This window comes from Symphalangus syndactylus, chromosome 18, assembly GCF_028878055.3.
Source record: "Symphalangus syndactylus isolate Jambi chromosome 18, NHGRI_mSymSyn1-v2.1_pri, whole genome shotgun sequence".
NCBI classification, from domain to species: Eukaryota; Metazoa; Chordata; class Mammalia; order Primates; family Hylobatidae; genus Symphalangus; species Symphalangus syndactylus.
Window position 1 is genome coordinate 77,714,887 of NC_072440.2, and position 20,035 is coordinate 77,734,921.

The 20,035-nt window shown below is 44.9% G+C and overlaps 1 protein-coding gene across 1 annotated transcript in view; it reads right to left on the reverse strand.

Moving 5' to 3' along the window:
- Positions 1–20,035, reverse strand: part of SNX29 (sorting nexin 29) — a 409,777-nt gene that overhangs the window by 283,652 nt on the left and 106,090 nt on the right. The window contains exon 3 of the mRNA XM_063623811.1: positions 9,050–9,156. Coding sequence (XP_063479881.1) covers positions 9,050–9,156 — 107 coding nt within the window. The remainder of the gene's footprint in view (positions 1–9,049; positions 9,157–20,035) is intronic.

Sequence of the window (20,035 nt, forward strand, 5' to 3'; positions counted from 1 at the left end):
TGTTTGGGAAGCTGGGGAGGAGAAAGAGTGAGCCAGGGGCCCCCTAAAAGACCTTCTTAAAGACGCTCCTCTCCCTGATACTCCGACCTGAGAATCAATGGGACTAGCACGAGCCTCCTTTAACAGGCTTTTTAAAGTGCGACTATGGTATTGCAGTAATGTGGGGTTTTTAAAAGACCTCTTATCTTTTAAAGATAGATTCCGAAATACTCAGGAATGTAATAAGACGGAATCTGGGATTTTCTTCAAAATACCGTGAGAGGCTGAGGTTTGAGGAGTGGGACGGGATACAGATGAAGCAAGACTGGCCAAGACGTACTAACAGCTACAGCCAGGTGATGGGTACATAGAGGCTCATTACACTTTTATTTCTGTAAATGTTTCAACTTTTACATAATAAAAAGATTTTAAGAACTCCTTGGGGCCGGGCGCGGTGGCTCACACCTGTAATCCCAGCGCTTTGGGAGGCCAAGGCGGGCGGATCACGAGGTCAGGAGATTGAGACCATCCTGGCTTACACGGTGAAACCCCATCTCTACTAAAAATACAAAAAAATTAGCCACGCGTGGTGGTAGGCGCCTGTAGTCCCAGCTACTCGGGAGGCTGAGGCAGAAGAATGGCATGAACCTGGGAGGTGCAGCTTGCAGTGAGCCGAGATCATGCCACTGCACTTCAGCCTGGGCAATACAGCGAAACTCCATGTCAAAAAAAAAAAAAACTCCTTGGAGGTTTAGCCCTGCTAGTCATTCACACTTCAGTGGGAATTACACCTATCCTGCTAGAAACTATAACTTCTTACCCTTTTTCACTGATATATAGGAGGCACTTAAACACTCCATTTTGCTTGGTAATCAAACTATATGAGGTAAGAGCCTGGTTTCAATCCACTCAGCTTCATGTGATTAAAAAAAAAAAAAAAAAAAAACAGGACAGGCATACAGGCATAGTGGCTCACACCTGTAATCCCAGCACTTTGGGAGGCCAAGGTGGGAGGATCACTTGAGGTCAGGAGTTTGAGACCAGCCTGGCCAATATGGTGAAACCCTGTCTCTATTAAAAATACAAAAATTAGCTGAGCATGGTAGCACATGCTACTGTGGAGGGAGAAACAGGAGAATCACTTGAACCCAGGAGGTGGAGGTTGTAGTGAGCCAAGATCGTACCACTGCACTCCAGCCTGGGCAACAGAGTGAGACTCCATCAAAAAAATAAAAAATAAACAAATAAATAAACCTCACATCATACCTTTCATTTTGAGTATCAGTTTAATGTAGATCTCAGCTCAGAGTTTTTTTATCCTGAGTCCTTATACAAAATCCAGTATTTTATTGAAAAGCTCATGCTGCTCTTATACAAAAATGACTCCTGGCAGTGTTGGAACCCATTGGTGCCAATTTATGAGGCAGGCACTGGTGGTGTAACTGCTCCCAAGGTCCTGGCTGCTTCCGGAATTTTCACACTTTATTAAAATGATGATCACATTCACAGTTATCTACAGCGTGTGATTATGAGTGTATTTTTTACCAGCTTGATGTTCAAGCTTACTTTTCCATTAATAGCGACACTGCCATTATAATGAGAACAAATGTTGCTAATACACCATTTATTTTACCCACAAGAAAAATTCAGGGACTAACCACACTCAGACAGTAAACAATAAGCGTCTTATAATTTTAAAAATCAATCAACAGCTAGCTGAGCCCTGCCATATGGAAGGGAGTAAAGTTCTGTTTGCAGAGGATGGACTGGCAATACTGAAGCAGAAGATACACAAGTGGGGCAAACAGCTGGAAAATGGTGCCAGCAAGCAAGAGCTGGGAGAGCCCAAAGACAACATGAGGGAGCTAAGCCCTGGTAAACAGTGCGTGGAAGCAGAACTGAAGGGAAACGACAGCTACTGATTACGTATGGATACAAAGCTTTATGTAAGTGAGGGCGCCGCTGGTAAGCAAAATAAACAGATTCTAACCTAAGCTACAATAGAATTCACTATAAACAGGCAGAAAAGTGGAGAAATCAGGCTCAGAAAAGTAACTGAGGCCAGGCACAGTGGCTCACGCCTATAATCCATCCCATCACTTTGGGAGGTCGAGGCGGGTGGATCACCTGAGGTCAGGAGTTCGAGACCAGCCTGGCCTACACGGTGAAACCCCATCTCTGTTAAAAATATAAAAAATTCGCTGGGTGTGGTGGCATGCATCTGTAATCTCAGCTACTTGGGAGGCTGAGGCAGGAGAATTGCTTGAACCTGGGAGGCAGAGGTTGCAGTGAGCTGAGATTGTGCCATTGCCCTCCAGCCTGGGTGACAGAATGAGACTCTGTCTCAAAAAAAAAAGAAAAAAGAAAAGGAACCTAAACCAAAGCAGTTCTGGCAAGTTCAACACAGAAAACAAGTAGAGTGTTATCAGACTCATTGCTATTAGTCTACTGAATAAATGCTTATTGTTAACTGCTATTGAATAAACGGCCTCCCAAGCATTGCTGCATTCTTATACAACTCCAGAGTTAAAGCCCCCAAGGGCCTAGCTCAGGTCATGTACCCAGCCCTGAACCAAAACCAGGGCAAAGCACTTGGACTTACTGTTCCACCCAGACAGCACGCTATGGTGGAGAGGGAAGCCCTCCAAAGGAAGTCAGGATGGAGGGGAGAAGAGGAAGCACAGAGATACCTCCTGTCTACTGCAGGCACTCAGCTGGGTTCTTATGTGTCATTCCCAAAACAAACCCACTCACAGGTATGACTGGCTGCATTTCACTAACAGAGAACTTGAGGCTTACAGAGGTTAGGGGGCGTGCCCAGGAACACACGGCAGTAAGTGGCAAATCTGAACTCAGTCTGACATGCGATACATGTGCTTTCCAAGTCACCAAGCTGCAGAGGGCAGCGACAAAGTGATGCAGGCCCAAAGTCCGCATGTCGCCAACACGTCACATTGTTGTGAAGACAACTGCTAAAAAAGAATAGAACATCTCTGAAGATAAGTCCAAACCAAAGGAAATGTACTTAAAAGAGGTAAAGAAGCAAGAGTCTCAGAAGAGATCAATCATGGATGTGTCCAATATCTTATCTTCAAAGCCTGGGTTGTTTCACTTCTGATATCTTAGAATTTCAAGAAGGATGGGGAAGTTTACAGAAGAAATTCTGAGCATCACCACTAACAGTCCCTAAGAAGTGGGGAGGAATTATCTAAAGAAGCTGTGGTTAGGTGCCGACCTCTGCAGAACTGCCGTCAAAGACACAGCTCCAGGCCTGTGGGTATAACCCTACCTCTGCCTTCAATTATCTGTCCTGACAATCAGAACAGGCATGTCTTCCTCACCCACAAGAATACAAGCTCCCTAAACACAGGCACTGTGTCCCATTCATCTTTGTAACTTAGGACGAATCTTGGCATGAGGAAGAGTTAATGCAACTCACAGATGAAACACCAATGACTTTGCAACTGAAGTCGCTCTGCAAGTGGCTCACGCCTGTAATCCCAGCACTTTGGGAGGCTGAGGTGGGTGGATCACGAGGTCAAGAGATCGAGACCATCCTGACCAACATGGTGAAACCCCCATCTCTACTAAAAATACAAAAATTAGCTGAGCATGGTGGTGCGTGCCTATAGTCCCAGCTACTCAGGAGGCTGAGACAGAAGATTCGCTTGAACCCGGGAGGTGGAGGTTGCAGTGAGCCAAGATCATGCCACTGCACTCCAGCCTGGCGACAGAGTGAGACTCTGTCTCAAAAAAGAAAAAGAAAAAGAAAAAAAAACTCCGTCTAGGGTAGTGAATGCCATTTCAGGGATGTCTCTGTTTCAACCTCATGACTTCCTTGGCTCATCTCCTACAACCATCAACACTGCTACTCCCAGGGTAGGAAAAGCCACAAAGGGAGGAGAAAGGAAGTTAAGGGCTGGACACTGAGAAGGCGCTCAAGGGATGTGCACGAACCGAGTTGGCACCATCTATTACTCAATGGCCTCCCCAGGCTCTCCAAGCTATGCCTCCTGCTAACATTGAGGGCCAGAGGAAAGTGTGCCTCCTCTACAGAACCCATTTGCTCTTATTAGCTATCTAATCCTTTCTACCAGGTTGCTCTGAGCTCCAGTTAAGACTGAACTGTGGGCCGGGTGCAGTGGCTCACGCCTGTAATCCCAGCACTTTGGGTGGCCGAGGCAGGTGGATCACCTAAGGTTAGACATTCGAGACCAGCCTGGCCAACATGATGAAACCCTGTCTCTACTAAAAATACAAAAAATTGGCCAGGCATGGTGGTGGGTGCCTGTAATTTCAGCTACTCAGGAGGCTGAGGCAGAAGAATCACGTGAACCTGGGAGGGGGCGGTTGCAGTGAGCTGAGATCAGGCCATTGCACTCCAGCCCAGGCGAAAAGAGCAAAAGTCCATCTCAAAAAACAAAAGACTTAATTGTGGTGCCTTAGACAATTCACTCCCAATCTGAGGTTCTAGGACTCACATTTATCATTCTTTAAGCATTACACAAGACAACTGCAGCCACTCAACAGGGTGGCCTTCTATTCAATGTGATGTTTCTCCTACTATATGCTGGAGATGGCTTGGGCAATGAAGATACAATTTAAAAGACAATGTCCGCACTGCCCTCGAGGAACTCTCACTCTGCTGCTCCGTTACAAGTCACTTTGGAAGCAGGTAATCCTTGGCACAGACAAGATGTGCTTTTTCCCTTTCTTCTCCAGTAACAAAGGGTTTGTGACATCCCCACCACCAGCGCCATCTCAAATGGCTGATGTTGCTGCAGTTTCTGTTATCTCCTACTAGTTCTCTCCCTTGTGTTCTGACATTCATTCTCTTGAATATCGCTAGTGATTGTCTCTTCCGTCAAGTTAACCTCTTTCTTCTTCTTCAATAAGCTCAGCCTTCCAAAGCACGGCAGAGAGTTGTGGGTTTGCACTCTGGTGCTCAACTGTGGGGATTCAAATCCAGCTCTGAATTTTTTTTTCTTTTTTTTTTTTTTTTTTTTTTTTGAGATGGAGTCCCACTCTGTCGCCCAGGTTGGAATGCAGAACCGTGATCCCAGCTCACTGCAACTTCCGCCTCTCGGGTTCAAGTGATTCTCTGCTTCAGCCTCTCAAGTAGCTGGGACTGTAAGCGTATGCCGCCATGTCTGGCTAATTTTTGAGAATGGAAACAGATTCTATCTGGCAGACACAGTTTCCCCATGTTGACCGGGCTACTCTCGAACTCCTAGTCTGAAGTGATCCACCCACCTCATTCTCTCAAAGTGCTGGGATTACAGGTTTGAGCCACCACGACCAGCCCCAGCTCTGCTTCTTAGCAGCTAAGGACTCTTGGGAAAGTTACTAAACTTTCCAAAGCTTTGTCTGTGAACTGGAGACAGCAAGAGTATCCTCCTCAAAGAACTCTTCTCAGGATCACATACGTTCATCTACATAAAAACCCCAGCACAGTGCCTGGATCTAACAGTACACACCTGACAGCTGCTGCTAGTATTACAGGGGCTGTGATATTACTAGTGTTTTTACCCTTGTCAGATTAATGTATACCTGCCAGAATTCTCCTGTCCTCCTTGTTTTCCTAAGTTAACAATCACAGGGTGTCAGGAACAATTTTTATACCTCCAGTCCTTGGCGCAAGATGCTCACCAGCCATTTAAAGAGGGCTTTATGGCACTGACTTTAGGTTCTGTGCTGTCCAGGACACTGGATTCCAGGTCACCAAGCACAAATGTGTAGTGTGTATGTGCAGATAGATAAGTTGGCTTTCATGCTCTCAAAGACACCTAGATTAAAAAAATTCTCAGAAACTCCCTTCGCACTGGGATGAATCACCATGTTTAAGGTGTTCCAAATATCCTTATTATCTAAAATGAGATGGACTGGGCACGATGGCATACACTTGTGATCCCAGCACTTTGAGAGGCCGAGGCGAGAGTATTGTTGGAGGTCACAAGTTTGAGACCAACTTAGGCAGCATAGCAAGATCCCATCTCTAGAAAAAATAAATTTTAAAAAATTAGCTGGGCATAGTGGCACATGCCTGTAGTCTCAGCTACTTGGGAGGCTGAGGTGGGAAGATCCGTTGAGCCCGGGAGGTTGAGGCTGCAGTGAGCCAAGGCTGTACCACTGCACTCCAGCCTAGGTGGCAGTCTGAGACCCTGTCTCCATAAATAACTAAATAAATACAATGTTTCTTCTTCTTCCTTTGCCCTTCTGACATGGAAAGAAACTGTATCAACTTTTCCCCTCACATTCTTTCATTACTCTAACAAGTGTTTACAACTATCTTGGTAAAAATCAACCCATTAATAGAATGACAGAAGCATCACAAAGAACGTTCTGAGGGTCTTGATTAACAGCAAAAGTGGTGGTGTAATGAAATGCTAATGCTATTGACAGATGAAAGATCACTGGCAGAACCTGTCTTTGCAACCAAAAGAGAAGGAAAAATCAATCCGGTGTAGTAAATGCCGTTTGAGGACATGTCTGCTTCAGCCTCACACTTCTCTCAGCTCATTGACTACAGCCAGCACCTCTACTGCTCCCGGGATAAAAGAAACTAGAAGGAAAAGAAAGGAAGCTTGAGGCCGGTAAGACGAACCTTCAGGCCTGAATCTTGAGCCCTCCCATTTGGTGGTTCCACACTCACCCTCTCACAGCTGGCCAGAACAGCCAGGCAGGTAGACCCTGCAGTAACTCCCCACATGACCTGATCCTCTCCACACATCCCAGCTGAGGTCAGCACAGTGGGGGATGAGACTTTCACATGATCAAAGCAAAGTGGGTGCTGACACACCAGGACACAGCCACAGCACCACCTTTCTCCCCTCATCCACTCTGTTCCCGACCCGTAAGTCTCCTTTCAGTTCCTGCCAATGCTTTCCTTGCACTAGCCTCTGTTCTTACTGTTTCTGATGCAGAAAGCAGGCATTTCATAAACACTGAAATAAACCATCCAACCACCCGGCCCACGAATGAACTAGTGGCACTTGGCTCAGAGGGTCAAACACCCAATCACTGTCTTCTTGCACCCCCACCCCACCACTACACGCTGCCCAGCAGCCCCACAGGTGGAGAATCTCCATGCAGAGCACTGCCTGGACCCAGCACTCAATGCCTTTGTGGACCCTGCGAAGTAGGCACCCTCGCTGAGCTGCACTGGTCTGATGGAGTCCTCACCACAGCACCCCTGTTCCCCCAGAGGAACAGAACCTTTCATCCTGCACTTTCATTCTGAGAACGCTTTCACCCTCTCTAGCTCATCAGGCCTTCATTCATTCATTCAGTAAATCCAGACATCCCCAACCCAGGAGAACTTAAAAATTCAAGGGTTACACAGCATCTACCATTTGCCAATAAGTGGCTGTGGAATGTACAGAGGTGGCAAAGACACAGTCCTACCTTTCAGGGGCTCAGAGTCCACTGTGGGAAAGAAATACACACAAGTCGTCCCAATCCTGAGATTGGGGCCCTGCTTCCCTCTCCACTTGGGCCTTCCGGGCACAGACCCATGGCCCAGAACCCTGGCACTGCCACCAGCCAAGTCTGAGTCTCACGGCCCCACTGAGGGAGCTCCCAAGGAAAGGCACAGCAATGGGCAGAGAGCACACAGGAGTGCCCTGTCCCCAGGCCTCCCCAGCCTGGCTTTCGACTCATCCCCACCAGCCTGTGTGTTAAGGCCTCAGCTTGCCTTCCCTTGCGCTCACGTGAGTTAGAATGCAAGATGTTTCTAAAGCCACCTTCCTTCTTTAGAGGCAATTTAGAGACCAGACAAAACAGATGGTAAGAATGGCAACCTGAACCAGCAATGAACTTAAGGGGACCCCCTCCAAGGCCCTGGGCCTTTGAAACCCACCCAAGCTCAGGCATGTCTCCGCAGCAATGAGTGACTGTTTTCTTGATTATCAAAATAAAACTCACTGTAGAAGATTTAGAAAGAACAGAAAGTTTGCTTGTGTACTTAGTATGTATATGTATGAACATACAGACATGACTTCCAACACTACCACCAAGGGACCATTACAACATGTACACACCTCATCAAAAACATAGCTTCTCAACTTTACCATTGAATATGGTAATAAATTGATGGTTTTTGAAAAACCTCTTTATCATATTCAAGAATTACCTTTTTTTAAATCAGGTATCAATAAGGTTATAAAATGATTTTTCATTACCTACCAAGATAATTATCTGGTTTTTCTCTTTGAGGCTACGAATGAGATGACTTACATGGATGAATTTCCTAACATGCCGCCATCCTTGCAATCCTAAATAAACCCTATGTTTTATGTGCACTGCTCTTTCAATATGCGACTGAATTTGAGTAATGACTTTCTAGAATTTTTGTACATCTTATACACAGATGATTCTATTTGATAGTTTTCTTTTTTATGCTATCTTTGTCAGGATTTTTTTTTATATCACAGCAATGCATACCTGAACCAAGATAGAGACGTAAAAAAAACCCTCTCAGGAAATATAAATAGCAAAGGGCTCTTTGTGTGTTACCTTGAAGGGTTTCCTAGAATCACCATGAAACCCTCTAGGCTTGCTATCTTCTAAGGAAGCAGTTCTCCAGTTATTTGTACAACTTTATTCCAAAGTGTTTTGGTTTTTTTTTTTTCTTTTCTTTTGAGGGTGAGGGGGTCCCTTCGACCAGTTTGCCTCATCTTCAATTAATTCTGATAATGAATGTTCTTCTGAAAAATAGTTCACCTCATCCATATTTTCACATTTAACAGCACAAAAGTGCATGTGATATTCTCTCCTGTTTTCATCTCCGAATCTTACAATTGTTTTATTTTTAATGTTACATATATATGTTTTCTCTTATTTCCTTATCATAAGTGCCAGAAATTTCCAGTAATTAAGTGATATTTTTCAAAAGATCAGCTCATACTTCTCTTTATAAAGCACACTGATTTGGTCTTGTTTTGTTTTGTGGGGCTGAGGAGTTGCTTGGTTGTTTTGCTAACGTGTCTTTAGAACAGGCTGGGCTTATCCTGGAAAGTCTCCAACACAGCCAGCATCAGAAACAAAGACACACAGAATCCACCGGCCTTACCTCGATGAGCTTCCTTTCGTAGGAGCTTGCAAGTTCTTCAGCAATTTCTCCCGGCTTCTGCTCAGTTACTGTAACTTCTCCATCAACACTCCAAAGATTTGGCACAACTTTAGAGAAAGAGAGACATGTCATAAATATTTCAACAGAATAAAAAATTATTCTCCCAGTAAAAAAAGAAACAATTCTTCTTTCTCAGATGACTTCAGATTGAAAAAGCTCTCAAGAAGAACACACACACACACTTACTAACTACTTCAACAATGGGACATTTTCACCTAAGTACAATAAAACGAGTGACAAGGCCAGGCATGGTGGTGTGTGCCTGTAGTGTCAGCTGCTCAGGAGGCTGAGGTGAGAGGATCGCTTGAGCCCAGGAGGTCGAGGCTGCCATGGGCTATGATTGTGCCACTGTCATCCAGCCTAGGTGACAGAACTAGACTTTGTCACTTAAAAAAAAAAGTGATAAGCTGTATTTTTAAAATGCAAGAAATGTCATGAGATAGAAGCACAGGAGTCAAGAAATAATCTTGTCACTACTTTCCATTTCAGGAGAAAACAGGCAATGTTTTGGCAGGTTTGGCAAGACATTAGAGCCTATATTTGCTGGGTTTTTGGGGGGCTAGAGGTTTTGTCTGTTTTGTTTTTTTCAGATGGGGTATCCTCTGTCACCCAGGCTGAAGTACAGTGGCACAATCAATCATACAGCTCACTACAGCCTCAAACTCCTGGGCTCAAACAATCCTCCTGCCTCATCCTCCTGAGTCACTGGGACTGTAGGCATACCCCTGCTGCACCAGGCTAGTTCTTTTTCTGTTTTTTTTTTTTTTAGTTTTTGTAGAGACAAGGTCTCACTACGTTGACCAGGCTGGTCTCGAACTCCCGGTCTCAAGTGATCCTCCCTCCTCAGCTTCCCAAAGTGCTAAGATTACAGGTGTGAGTCACTGCATTCAGTCCACTTACATCTTTTATATTTGCCAAGTTTCTTTTTCTATAACAAAAAAGTGATCCAGTGAGGTAGGTCCTGCTGACAGCCAGCTATGGAGCACTAATGGGGGTCAGAGTATGTGTAAAGCCAAGGATTGGCATTTATAAACCATACTTAGGATGACAGCAAGAAAACCTCTAGAAAAACTCGAAAACCAACACAGAACGTCAATGCAAAAGACATATTAAAGAGACTGGCTCCCAGGTCAGAGCAAGCATGCACACAGACGGCTCCAAGTAGTGTTTCCATGATTACGTATATGCCCGTATATGCCCACTCGGTAGGGAAGAGCAAATAAAGAAGAACTGGGAATGAATCAGATAGTTCCAAGAAAAGCAGTAAACAAGAACAGGGAAGACCTCCCACACCAAGGGCAAAGAAAAACATCCACAGCATGTTTAAGAACGTGGATTAGCCTCAAGCCTCAAAATAAGCATCAACGATGCAGGATCAGTTTCCTGTGTGTTCTGGGACAAGAAACACCTTGGATGCCCTATCAGCTGTATGGAGGGGCAGTGAGGCTAAACAACGATCTGAGACTAGCCCCCCAGTGATAGGGGGTAGCCTTCAGGGAGAAGGTGAAAGTCAGGAAGGCTGAGCCAAACCAGGAGTCAAAACTGAAGCAACTAGGCCAGGTGGCTAAGCCTCCTCGGGCCACACTGTTAGAGCCCACCGAAGGCTCAAGGCCCTGAGTGACAGCACGGAACACGCAAAAGGAAGCCCTGAATCCTGGGCCACGAACATAGGGAGTGACCCAATCACAACAGATAACCCCAAATAGTTATGGAAAGAAAAACTGTGAAGAACTCTGTAAAGATGAGAGCCTGAACACAGTAATTTACACTCACATCCTCTCAAAATCCCATTAAAATGTCAACTGAGGCCGGGCGCGGTGGCTCACGCCTGTAATGCCAGCACTTTTGGGAGGCCAAGGCGGGTGGATCACTTGAGGTCAGGAGTTCGAAACCACCCTGGCCAACATGGAGAAACCCTGCCTCTACTAAAAATACGAAAATCAGCTGGACATGGTGGCACGCTCCTGCAACCCCAGCTACTTGAAGGGCTGAAGCAGGAGAATCACTTGAACCAGGGAGACAGAGATTGCAGCGAGCCAAGATTGTGTCACTGCACTCCAGCCTGGGCAACAGAGCAAGACTCTGTCTCAAAAAAAAAAAAAAAAAAAAAAGCCAATTAAAATGTTTCCTGTGAGGTGATGATGAATATGTTAAGTACCCAGATTTGATCATTAAATTTTGTGTACATCTATCATAATATCACACACTACCTCATACATATGTACAATTATTATGTGTCAAAAATAATAATAAAAGCAAAAAAAAGGTTTTTATAAAGACATCGCTCAAAAAAAAAAAAAGAACTGGAGAGGAAACAAAACAACAAAATTATAGAAGCTGAGAATCAGGTAGATGACTGATAAATAACTTGACAGACCTGAGAAAATTTCATTCCTAAATAGACATGGGTGCCACCAAAATAATATCTGATGAGAATGGAATGACTCACAAAAGGCTAATGAACTGTTAGCACAAGACACCTCTGGAAGTGAGCGTGAACACAGGACTAGAAATCAAAAGAAAGGTTTTAAAAGTCTGTTTAAGAAGCGATTAGCAGAATATACATGTTTATTCTCCGGAGAAAATGTGGTAAGTCTGGACTGAGTTGAGGTTGGGGTATTCTATTTTTTTAATGGAGAGAGAAAAGTTCCACACACTGAACTTCTAAGTTTCTCCCATTCTTCTTCCCTCTCCCCAGCCCCACTCATTCGCAGAACAGCAGGCAGACAGCATTTGCCTCTAAGCCAAGGAATGGAAACGTATTCTCCCAGGAATCTAAAAAACCTTTGGAGACCAGGAGTAGTTCTCCAGTGGAATGGCACAGCCAGATCACCCCAACAGGCCCAAAGTCAATGTTCACAGAGTTTCAGATCAATTTCTAACCCCACTCCAAAACACCCGAGTAGACGTCTAGAAATCACACCCCATTTGAGAAAAGCACCTAAGATGAAAGACTGAGACAGGAATAAACAGAGAAAAGCAACTTGCAGGAAAGAGAGACTATTTAGGGAAAACACTTCAAAAGCAAACTGTGGGTAATATTTCCAGAGAGAGAGGAGGAGACAGTGTAGTCATGAAGTAAGAATAGGGAGATATTTAAAAAGTAGAAAAAGAAAAACACAAAGCACACAAAAGCCCTTTTACAGAGTGAAACTATATAACAGCAAAAATAGAACAAGGACAGTAAGGGAAAGGGTAGCAAAATTTCCAGAAAATAGAAGCAATGAATAACAAAATGGAATACAAGCCTGGGCAACATGGCGAAGCCCCACCTCTGCAAAAACCACAAAAATTAGTGCGGCGTGGTGCCACATGCCTGTAGTCCCAGGTACTCAGGAGGCTGAAGTGGGAGGATCGCTTGAGCCTAGGAGGCAGAGGTTGCAGTGAACTAAGATGGCATCACTGCACTTCATCCTGGGCCACAGAGCAAGACCCTGTCTCAAAACGAAAAAAGAGGGGGGGAATAGAGAACTACAAGTCCAAATGAGAAGAGATCAAGAAAGGAGAAAAAGATAACACACAGACGAGGAAATCAAAGATATAATTCAGAGCCAACAGACACGAGGGGCAGGATGGAAGAGTTCAATGAATGTCCAGCAAAATGGACAAAAGCAAGCCTCATTCACAGACTTCAGAACACAGGGCACAGAGAAGAGAGGCTACCAACTTTGAAGCGGAAGAAGAATTTCTACAAAGGATAAAAACTAGAAATGGCGTAGGATTTCTCAACAGCAACATGGAAATCCAGAAAACAATGAAGAAACATCTTCAACATTCTGGAGAAAAATTATTTTGGGCCTTATATACCCAGGCAAGTCACGTGAGAGGCAGGATAAAGGCATTTTCAGACATGTGACCCTGCAGAAACTTTACCCCACACCTAAAGAAGGGAAGAATTCTAGCAATCGTTAATACATAGATCCCAAGATATAGGGGATCAAACACAAAAGTGAGCCAGAGAATATTTCATAGTAACAAAAAAGCATAAACAACCCAAAGGGCTATCACCTGGTAAGTCAACAAGATGCGGTCTAGTCATGCAGGGGAGTACTATTCAGCCATGAGAGGAATGAACAGCCGACTCACACTGCAACATGGATAGACCATGAGAGCATTCAGCCAGGGGAAAGAAGCCAGATCCAAAAGGCTGCAGATTACCCGAGCCCAAGAACATGAAATGTCCAGGGAAGGTCTTAAGTTGCCAGGGTCTGGGGGAAGGAGGGATGAAGACCGACTGCTAAAGGGTATGAGGTTTCTTTGGAGCATGACAAAAATGTTCTGTAATTAGAGAGTGGCGATCGTTGCACCATTTGTGAATATAAAAACCACTGAGGGTCGGCCGTGGTGGCTCGCGCCTGTAATCCCAGCACACTGGGAGGTTGAGGTGGGCAGATCACCTGAGGTCAACCATTCGAGACCAGCCTGGTCAACATGGTGAAACCCCATCTCTACTAAAAATACAAAAATTAGCCAGGCATGGTGGTGTGCGCCTGTAACCCCAACTACTCGGGAGGCTGAAGCATGAGAATCACTTGAACCCGGGAAGCAGAGGTTGCAGTGAGCCGAGATCCAACCACTGCACTCCAGCCTGAGCAACAAGAGAAAAACTACATCTCAAAAACAAATTAAAAAAAAAAAAAAAAAAAACACCACTCAAATTATGCACTCTCAAAGGGTGAACTGTATGTTATGTGCATTATATCTCAAGAAAGCCGTTAAGAAAAAAAGTGAGTTGGAGAGTGTGGGCCCACAAGCAGCAGGCTTCTGGCTAGAGTAGGCCAGAAGGCACCGGGAGAGACTGTCTTGGGTGCAAGCGGGAGGCAGCCTAAAGTGCCTGAATGTACCAGGGGGATTTACACACTGAGGACAAACTTGGAGTTGAATTAAGTATTAACACCAGAGAAATCAAGAGATTGTGCAGGAAAAACAATTATGCACCTCACAGCTGTGGACAGCATTTCCAGTTATAATAATGTAATCACTGAATACCGATCTAACCAAAATGATGATACCACTGTGCCAGAGGATGGGGAGCTGCGTGTTATGTGTGTTTTCTGGAGGTGGAGCAGTCAAAGACAGTTACCCTTCCTGTTCCACAATGAGAAGTAATTCCAACAACTGAAAAACAACAAAGTGGCAACAGGCATGTTGATCAGAGATATGGAGGCGACAACCCAAAGCATGAGTGGAAAAGCTTCCAAGAGGGGCTTCTGAAGGGTGGGAAGTGGGAGACGGTGACAGCCAGAGGCCTCCTGTCTCTTGTAACAAAGCTAAGAGAACCAATGACTTTTCTATGTACCTGCAAAGATCTGATGTAAGATCACAAATAAAATTATGTGTAAACTATAATTATATGTTAGTGATATGTAAACTATGTAATCAGAATTTGAGGGGAGCCTGCACTTAGCCATGGGACTTAGAAAAGGCAGGTAAGAGAGCAGTGGAGCCCGTCAGCAGGGCAACCAGGAGACATACTGTGGCAGGCACCGCACCATGAAGCTGGCTGCAGCTGCTTAGCAGAGCCTGGTGCTAATACATACCCAAAATGGTGAACTCACAGCCCTGCTCTGCCCCTGACTACAAATTATCTCCTCATCTTGGCCAGGCCCAGACTGCTGCCCTCTGCAAGGAGGTCCTGCTCATCACGATTCATTCAACCCGCTTCAGGTCCACACATCTCATTAGCAATCAAGCCACTGGCCTCCTGTCCCCAAGGCACCAGCCCCCTGTCCCCAAGGCACCAGCCCCTCTGGGACTATATTTAAGAAGAATCAGCAACCTTCAACACCAGGAGGGTACAGATGCAGAAATAAGCTTTTTGACCTTGAAGGCTTGGGGAAAGACCCTGGACAGTCATGAATTTACTCTTAGCAACTAGCCAGTCAACCTTCCCCTGCAGCTACCTGACTTCCTTGCTGCCCTGGTTCAGTTTTAGCAAGCATGCCAAAAATTTCAATTCCATGTATGAAATAATACAAAATTAAGCCTAACTATATTATACTTTTCCCATCAGTAGGCAGCTTCAAAGATGGACCCCAGGCAGGGTGCAGTGGTTCACGCCTGGAATCCCAGCACTTCGGGAGGCTAAGGTGGGCGGATCATTTGAGGTTAGGAGTTCGACACCAGCATGCCCAACGGGGTGAAACCCTGGTCTCCGCTAAAAATACAAAAATTAGTCGGGCATGGTGGGACATGCCTGTAATCTCAGCTACTCAGGAGGCTTAGGCAGGAGAATCACTTGAACCCAGGAGGCACAGGTTGCAGTGAGCCGAGATCACACCACTGCACTCCAGCCTGGGCAACAGAGGGGTACACTGTCTCAAAAAAAAAAAAAAGATGGTTCCAATATATTACATTCTTATATAATCCCTACCCCTTGAGCATAGGCTGGACTTACTGACTCACCTCCAATAAACAGACTACGGCAGAAGTGATGGGGTTTCACCACTGAGATTAAGTTACAAAGACTGCGGCTTCTGTGTGAGGTGGCCTTTCTTGTTCATTGATTCTTATGAGCTCCCTACGGAGAGAACTTCATGGCAAGGAACTGATGCACGCAGCCAACAGCCCCCATGAGCCACACGAGGGGCAGTGCACCCTCCTCCAGTGGAGCCTTGGGACAACCACAGCCTCCAACTGCCACCTTGATAGAGTCTTAGGAGAGACCCTGAGCCAGGCATGTGGCTAAGCCACACCCAGGCTGTCTATCCCACACAAACTGTGAGATAGTAAATGTTTGTTGTTTTAAGTCATCTAACTGTGGGGTAATTTGTTATACAACAATAGTTAACTAACATAGAGTCTTTAACCATTGCATAGTTACTTCTTGAGAGACTACTTTATTTATTTATTTATTTATTTATTTATTTATTTATTTATTTATTTTTTGGGGAGAGTCTCGTTCTGTTACCCAGGCTGGAGTGCAGTGGCGCAATCTTGGCTCACTGCAACCTCCACCTCCCCGGTTCAAGCCATTCTCCTGCCTCAGCCTCCCAAGTAGCTGAGATTACAGGCACGTGCCACCATGTCCAGCTATTTTTTTGTATCTTTAGTAGAGATGCGGTTTCACCACGTTGGCCAGGCGGGTCTCGAATGCCTGGCCACAGGTGATCTACCCACCTTGCCCTCCCAAAGTGCTGGGATTACAGACATGAGCCACCGTGCCCGGCCGAGAGACCACTTTAAATTAGATTGAGTTAGACCGTGAAGTTACAGAGATGGTGATATCATTTCACGTAGATGGCATGCACAAAAAAATAAAAATAAGAGGTAAATGCGCCATGTTGCTCCATAGCTTAAGGATTAATATTTACAAAGTAAGGGAATCGACTGAACAGGTTAGATGTCTCCCACCCCTCAACTGCCGAAGGTGAGTATACAGGGTCAAGGCATGAAAGGCCATTCATGCCATGAGGCTAAGTTCATGCAAGCACAACATCGGATTTACTTTCAAATCGAGAAGGTTCATTTGCCTTGGGAGTAAAAGAACATCTGGGTATTAAGGAAGGCCGCACAATTAAAGTCTGAGTAATGTCAAGTCATTTGAGAGACAAAAATAACAGACGACAACACCATTCTACACTCTTTGCACATTCCCCCAATAAACCAATCAATTCATAAAGAATCAATTGTGACTGAATTCTGAAAGTCAAATCTAAACAATAAATACAAACATTTGCAACTGATCAAACTACAACTTTTCTAAGTTGCATCTTTCCTGAGGGTGATTCATGAGTTTTAAAACTGAAAGAATGGGGCTGGACATGGTGGCTCACATCTGTAATCTCTAAGACTTTGGGAGGCCAAGGTGGGTGGATCACTTGAGGTCAGGAACTCGAGACCAGCCTGGCCAACATGGTGAAACCCCATCTCCACTTAAAATACAAAAATTAGCTGGGTGTGGTGGTGTGGACCTGCAGTCCCAGCTACTCAGGAGGCGGAGGCAGGAGAATCGCTTGAACCTGGGAGGTGGAAACTGCAGTGACCCAAGATCGTACCACTGCACTCCAGCCTGGGCAACAGAGTGAGATCTCATCTCAAATAATAATAATAATAATAATAATAATAATAATAATAATAATAATAATAATAATGTAAAGTAAAATGGAAAGAATGACAATTTAATAGCCCAAGAGAAAAACATACTTCTCTATTCATGTCGATGATAGCTCACACTGACTTCAAAAATAGAAGGCTTCTAGATATTGGTTAGCAATGCAATCTGAAATGCATTAACAATTTCTGCTCATATTCTGAGTTACCTTGACAGTGTTCAGAACTTTGTATTTTGCCCTGGTCAAGGACTGCATGAAAAGTACACCTGCTGGAATCCAAGAAGACAGAAGCTTTCATCTACATGGCTGGATATTTCCATGTTCAATCAGAAACTTACATTGTGCTTAAAAAGCTCCAATAGAAAGGTCAAAAAGCAAAAAATAAGGCTGTATTTAATTTCAAATTTTCTAATTAAAATTTGAAAACTATATCCATATGTAATGGGTTGTCACAGAAATCAAAATAATGATACTGCTTCAACTTACGTAGCACTGCAGATTACACAGTATTTTCACATCAAAATCTCAGAGGAGCCTCCAAGCAGGATTCAGTCTGGCCATTTTAATCTCGTGCCAAATGTGAAGATGGTGATGCTATTAACTGGGATTTCCCATTGAGCCAATCAACCTAGTTAACATCTACCTTATTCACGGGAAAAATCCACACTCTACTTGCTTGCCTGTCCTCTGAACAGTCAGCAACTTTCTCCTGTGTCTCCCTGATGGCATAATTATAAAAGTTCCACTCCAAATGGGAAAATAATGATTTGGCAAAAACAAGAAGCCTTCTCTCTTTACATTCAAATAGACAGGGAGACTGTTTGGTAGAAGTATATAGACATTTATGTTCAATAAGAACTAATTTTCATGTTCCAGAAAAGCTGTGGGTTAGTCAGTACCATCAGCAGGTCATCTAAACTTAGAGAACACTCATAACTTTTCATCTCATCACTGCTGGCCATATCTGTTTGGGGGTATCTGTGTGAAGTCGTCTAAAATAGGTATAAACTGTGCTGAGCTTGCTAGCAGGCACCAGAGAACACATAGGGTTTTCTGTCTAAATTAAGTGAAACTTCTGATGCCACGGAGAGCGGCATGATGAGGTTACTGTTTTGTTTCAATGTGAACAAGCTGAGCATGACCCAGATGCAAACGGTGTGAGATGCTGGTGGCGAAAATAAAGAATCATTTTAAATTTGGAGATGATTTCCCAGGACATTCAAATGCACAAAATGAGGTATGCCCAGGTCCCATAACAACGGGCAAGGTTCTGTGTCTTGGGAAATTTGGGACACTTTACGGTTCCAAAGGAGAAAGGACCCTTCCAGGTGAGGTGCCAATGATGTCTACAAGACACCAGTTACTCAGTGTTCCAACAAAGGAAATGCTCTTCCTAACAGTAACATCCACCACCTTCAAGTGCTCACTGTGGCAAAGGGAGAAACACAGGCAACAAGACCCTGGAGCTGTGCAATGAAACACATCCTGGGAGTCAAAGTCTGGCTCCACCACTTAGCAGGGGTGACTTTGGGCAAGTCCTTCATTTACTTCCTACACAACTAGCTACTGAAGGTGCATTACCTGCCAGGCACCAGGCACTAGAGATACAGGGATGTATCAAGTGGGGGGAAAGTGAGTGCCAATATGAAGCTTCTGTTCCACTGAGGAGACTCAGAGACCCAAGAAGTGACTATTTAATATGCCAGGCCAGGAGAAGGGCTAGAGGAAGTTAAAGAGTGGGAAAATGATGGTGGCGAGTGCTAGTTAAATAAGGTTCGAAGAAAGGCCTCGCTAGTGAAGAGCTGTCTGAGCAGAGACTGGGATAAGGCAGGGGCGTGAGCTCTGCACAGTCCTGGAGAGAACGTTCCCGGGAACCGCAAATGCAAAGGGCCTGGGGCGGGCACCCACGTGTTCTACCAACAGTGGGGAAGCCCCATGTGGCTAAAGGATAATGAAGGAGGGAGACATTTGGTAGGAAATGAGACCACAGACAGGACAGTAAGGGTTTTCAGGCTATGGCATTTTATTCTGAGCAAAACAAGCAGCCCCTGGAGGATTCAGAAGAAGTGGGATGATTGGACGTTTTTAGGGATCACTCCACAGGGTATATAAAGTGCACAGGCTGGGAGGTAGAAGCCAGGGAGCGAACAGCTCAGATCTCCCTCCAAAATATAACTTGCCACTCCATTGCAAGGAATGTGGCTACCCAACAGCCTCCAGCTACAGCACCTTCCAGAGGCGCTGCTCTTTCTGGACAGCCTGGTCAACAGCTGAGCACACATGGCTGCTCCCACAAGATGAGGGAGGTTCCAGTGCCCTGCCATGGGCTTGGGCTCCAGCACAAACACAAATCCACAGGCAGCAGTAAAGGTGCTAAGGGGCTACTACCTATATGGCCCCAGGAGCACAGCACGGCCTGGACAATTTAACAGTCCCACTTGAGGCTTCAAACACCACGGCACGAAATCTCTATTTCACAGCTGAGAAAATGGAGGGCTGGGTTTTTAGAAAATGCTGTCAATGATGAACCCAGTGATGGAAACCCCAGCCTGCCTAATTTCAAAATCCCCCACTTGGGAACATCCAAGGCCATGTGTTAAACACCAAAGGGAGCCTACTCCCCTGCATGCCACACACACACGCACACACACACACACACTCACTCTCTCTCTCTCTCTCGCACCCATGCTAACATTTTTGGTTGTCTACTCATGATTTAAGAAAACCATAAATTTTAACCCTTCCAAATGCTTTAAAAACACACTATACAAACCTACTTCCCAGGTAATGGATTCTCCACTAAAAAGCAAAGGGCTCCAGTGATATCCAAGCCAAGGAAATACTACCCAAAAAGTACAGGCTGGGCCGGGGA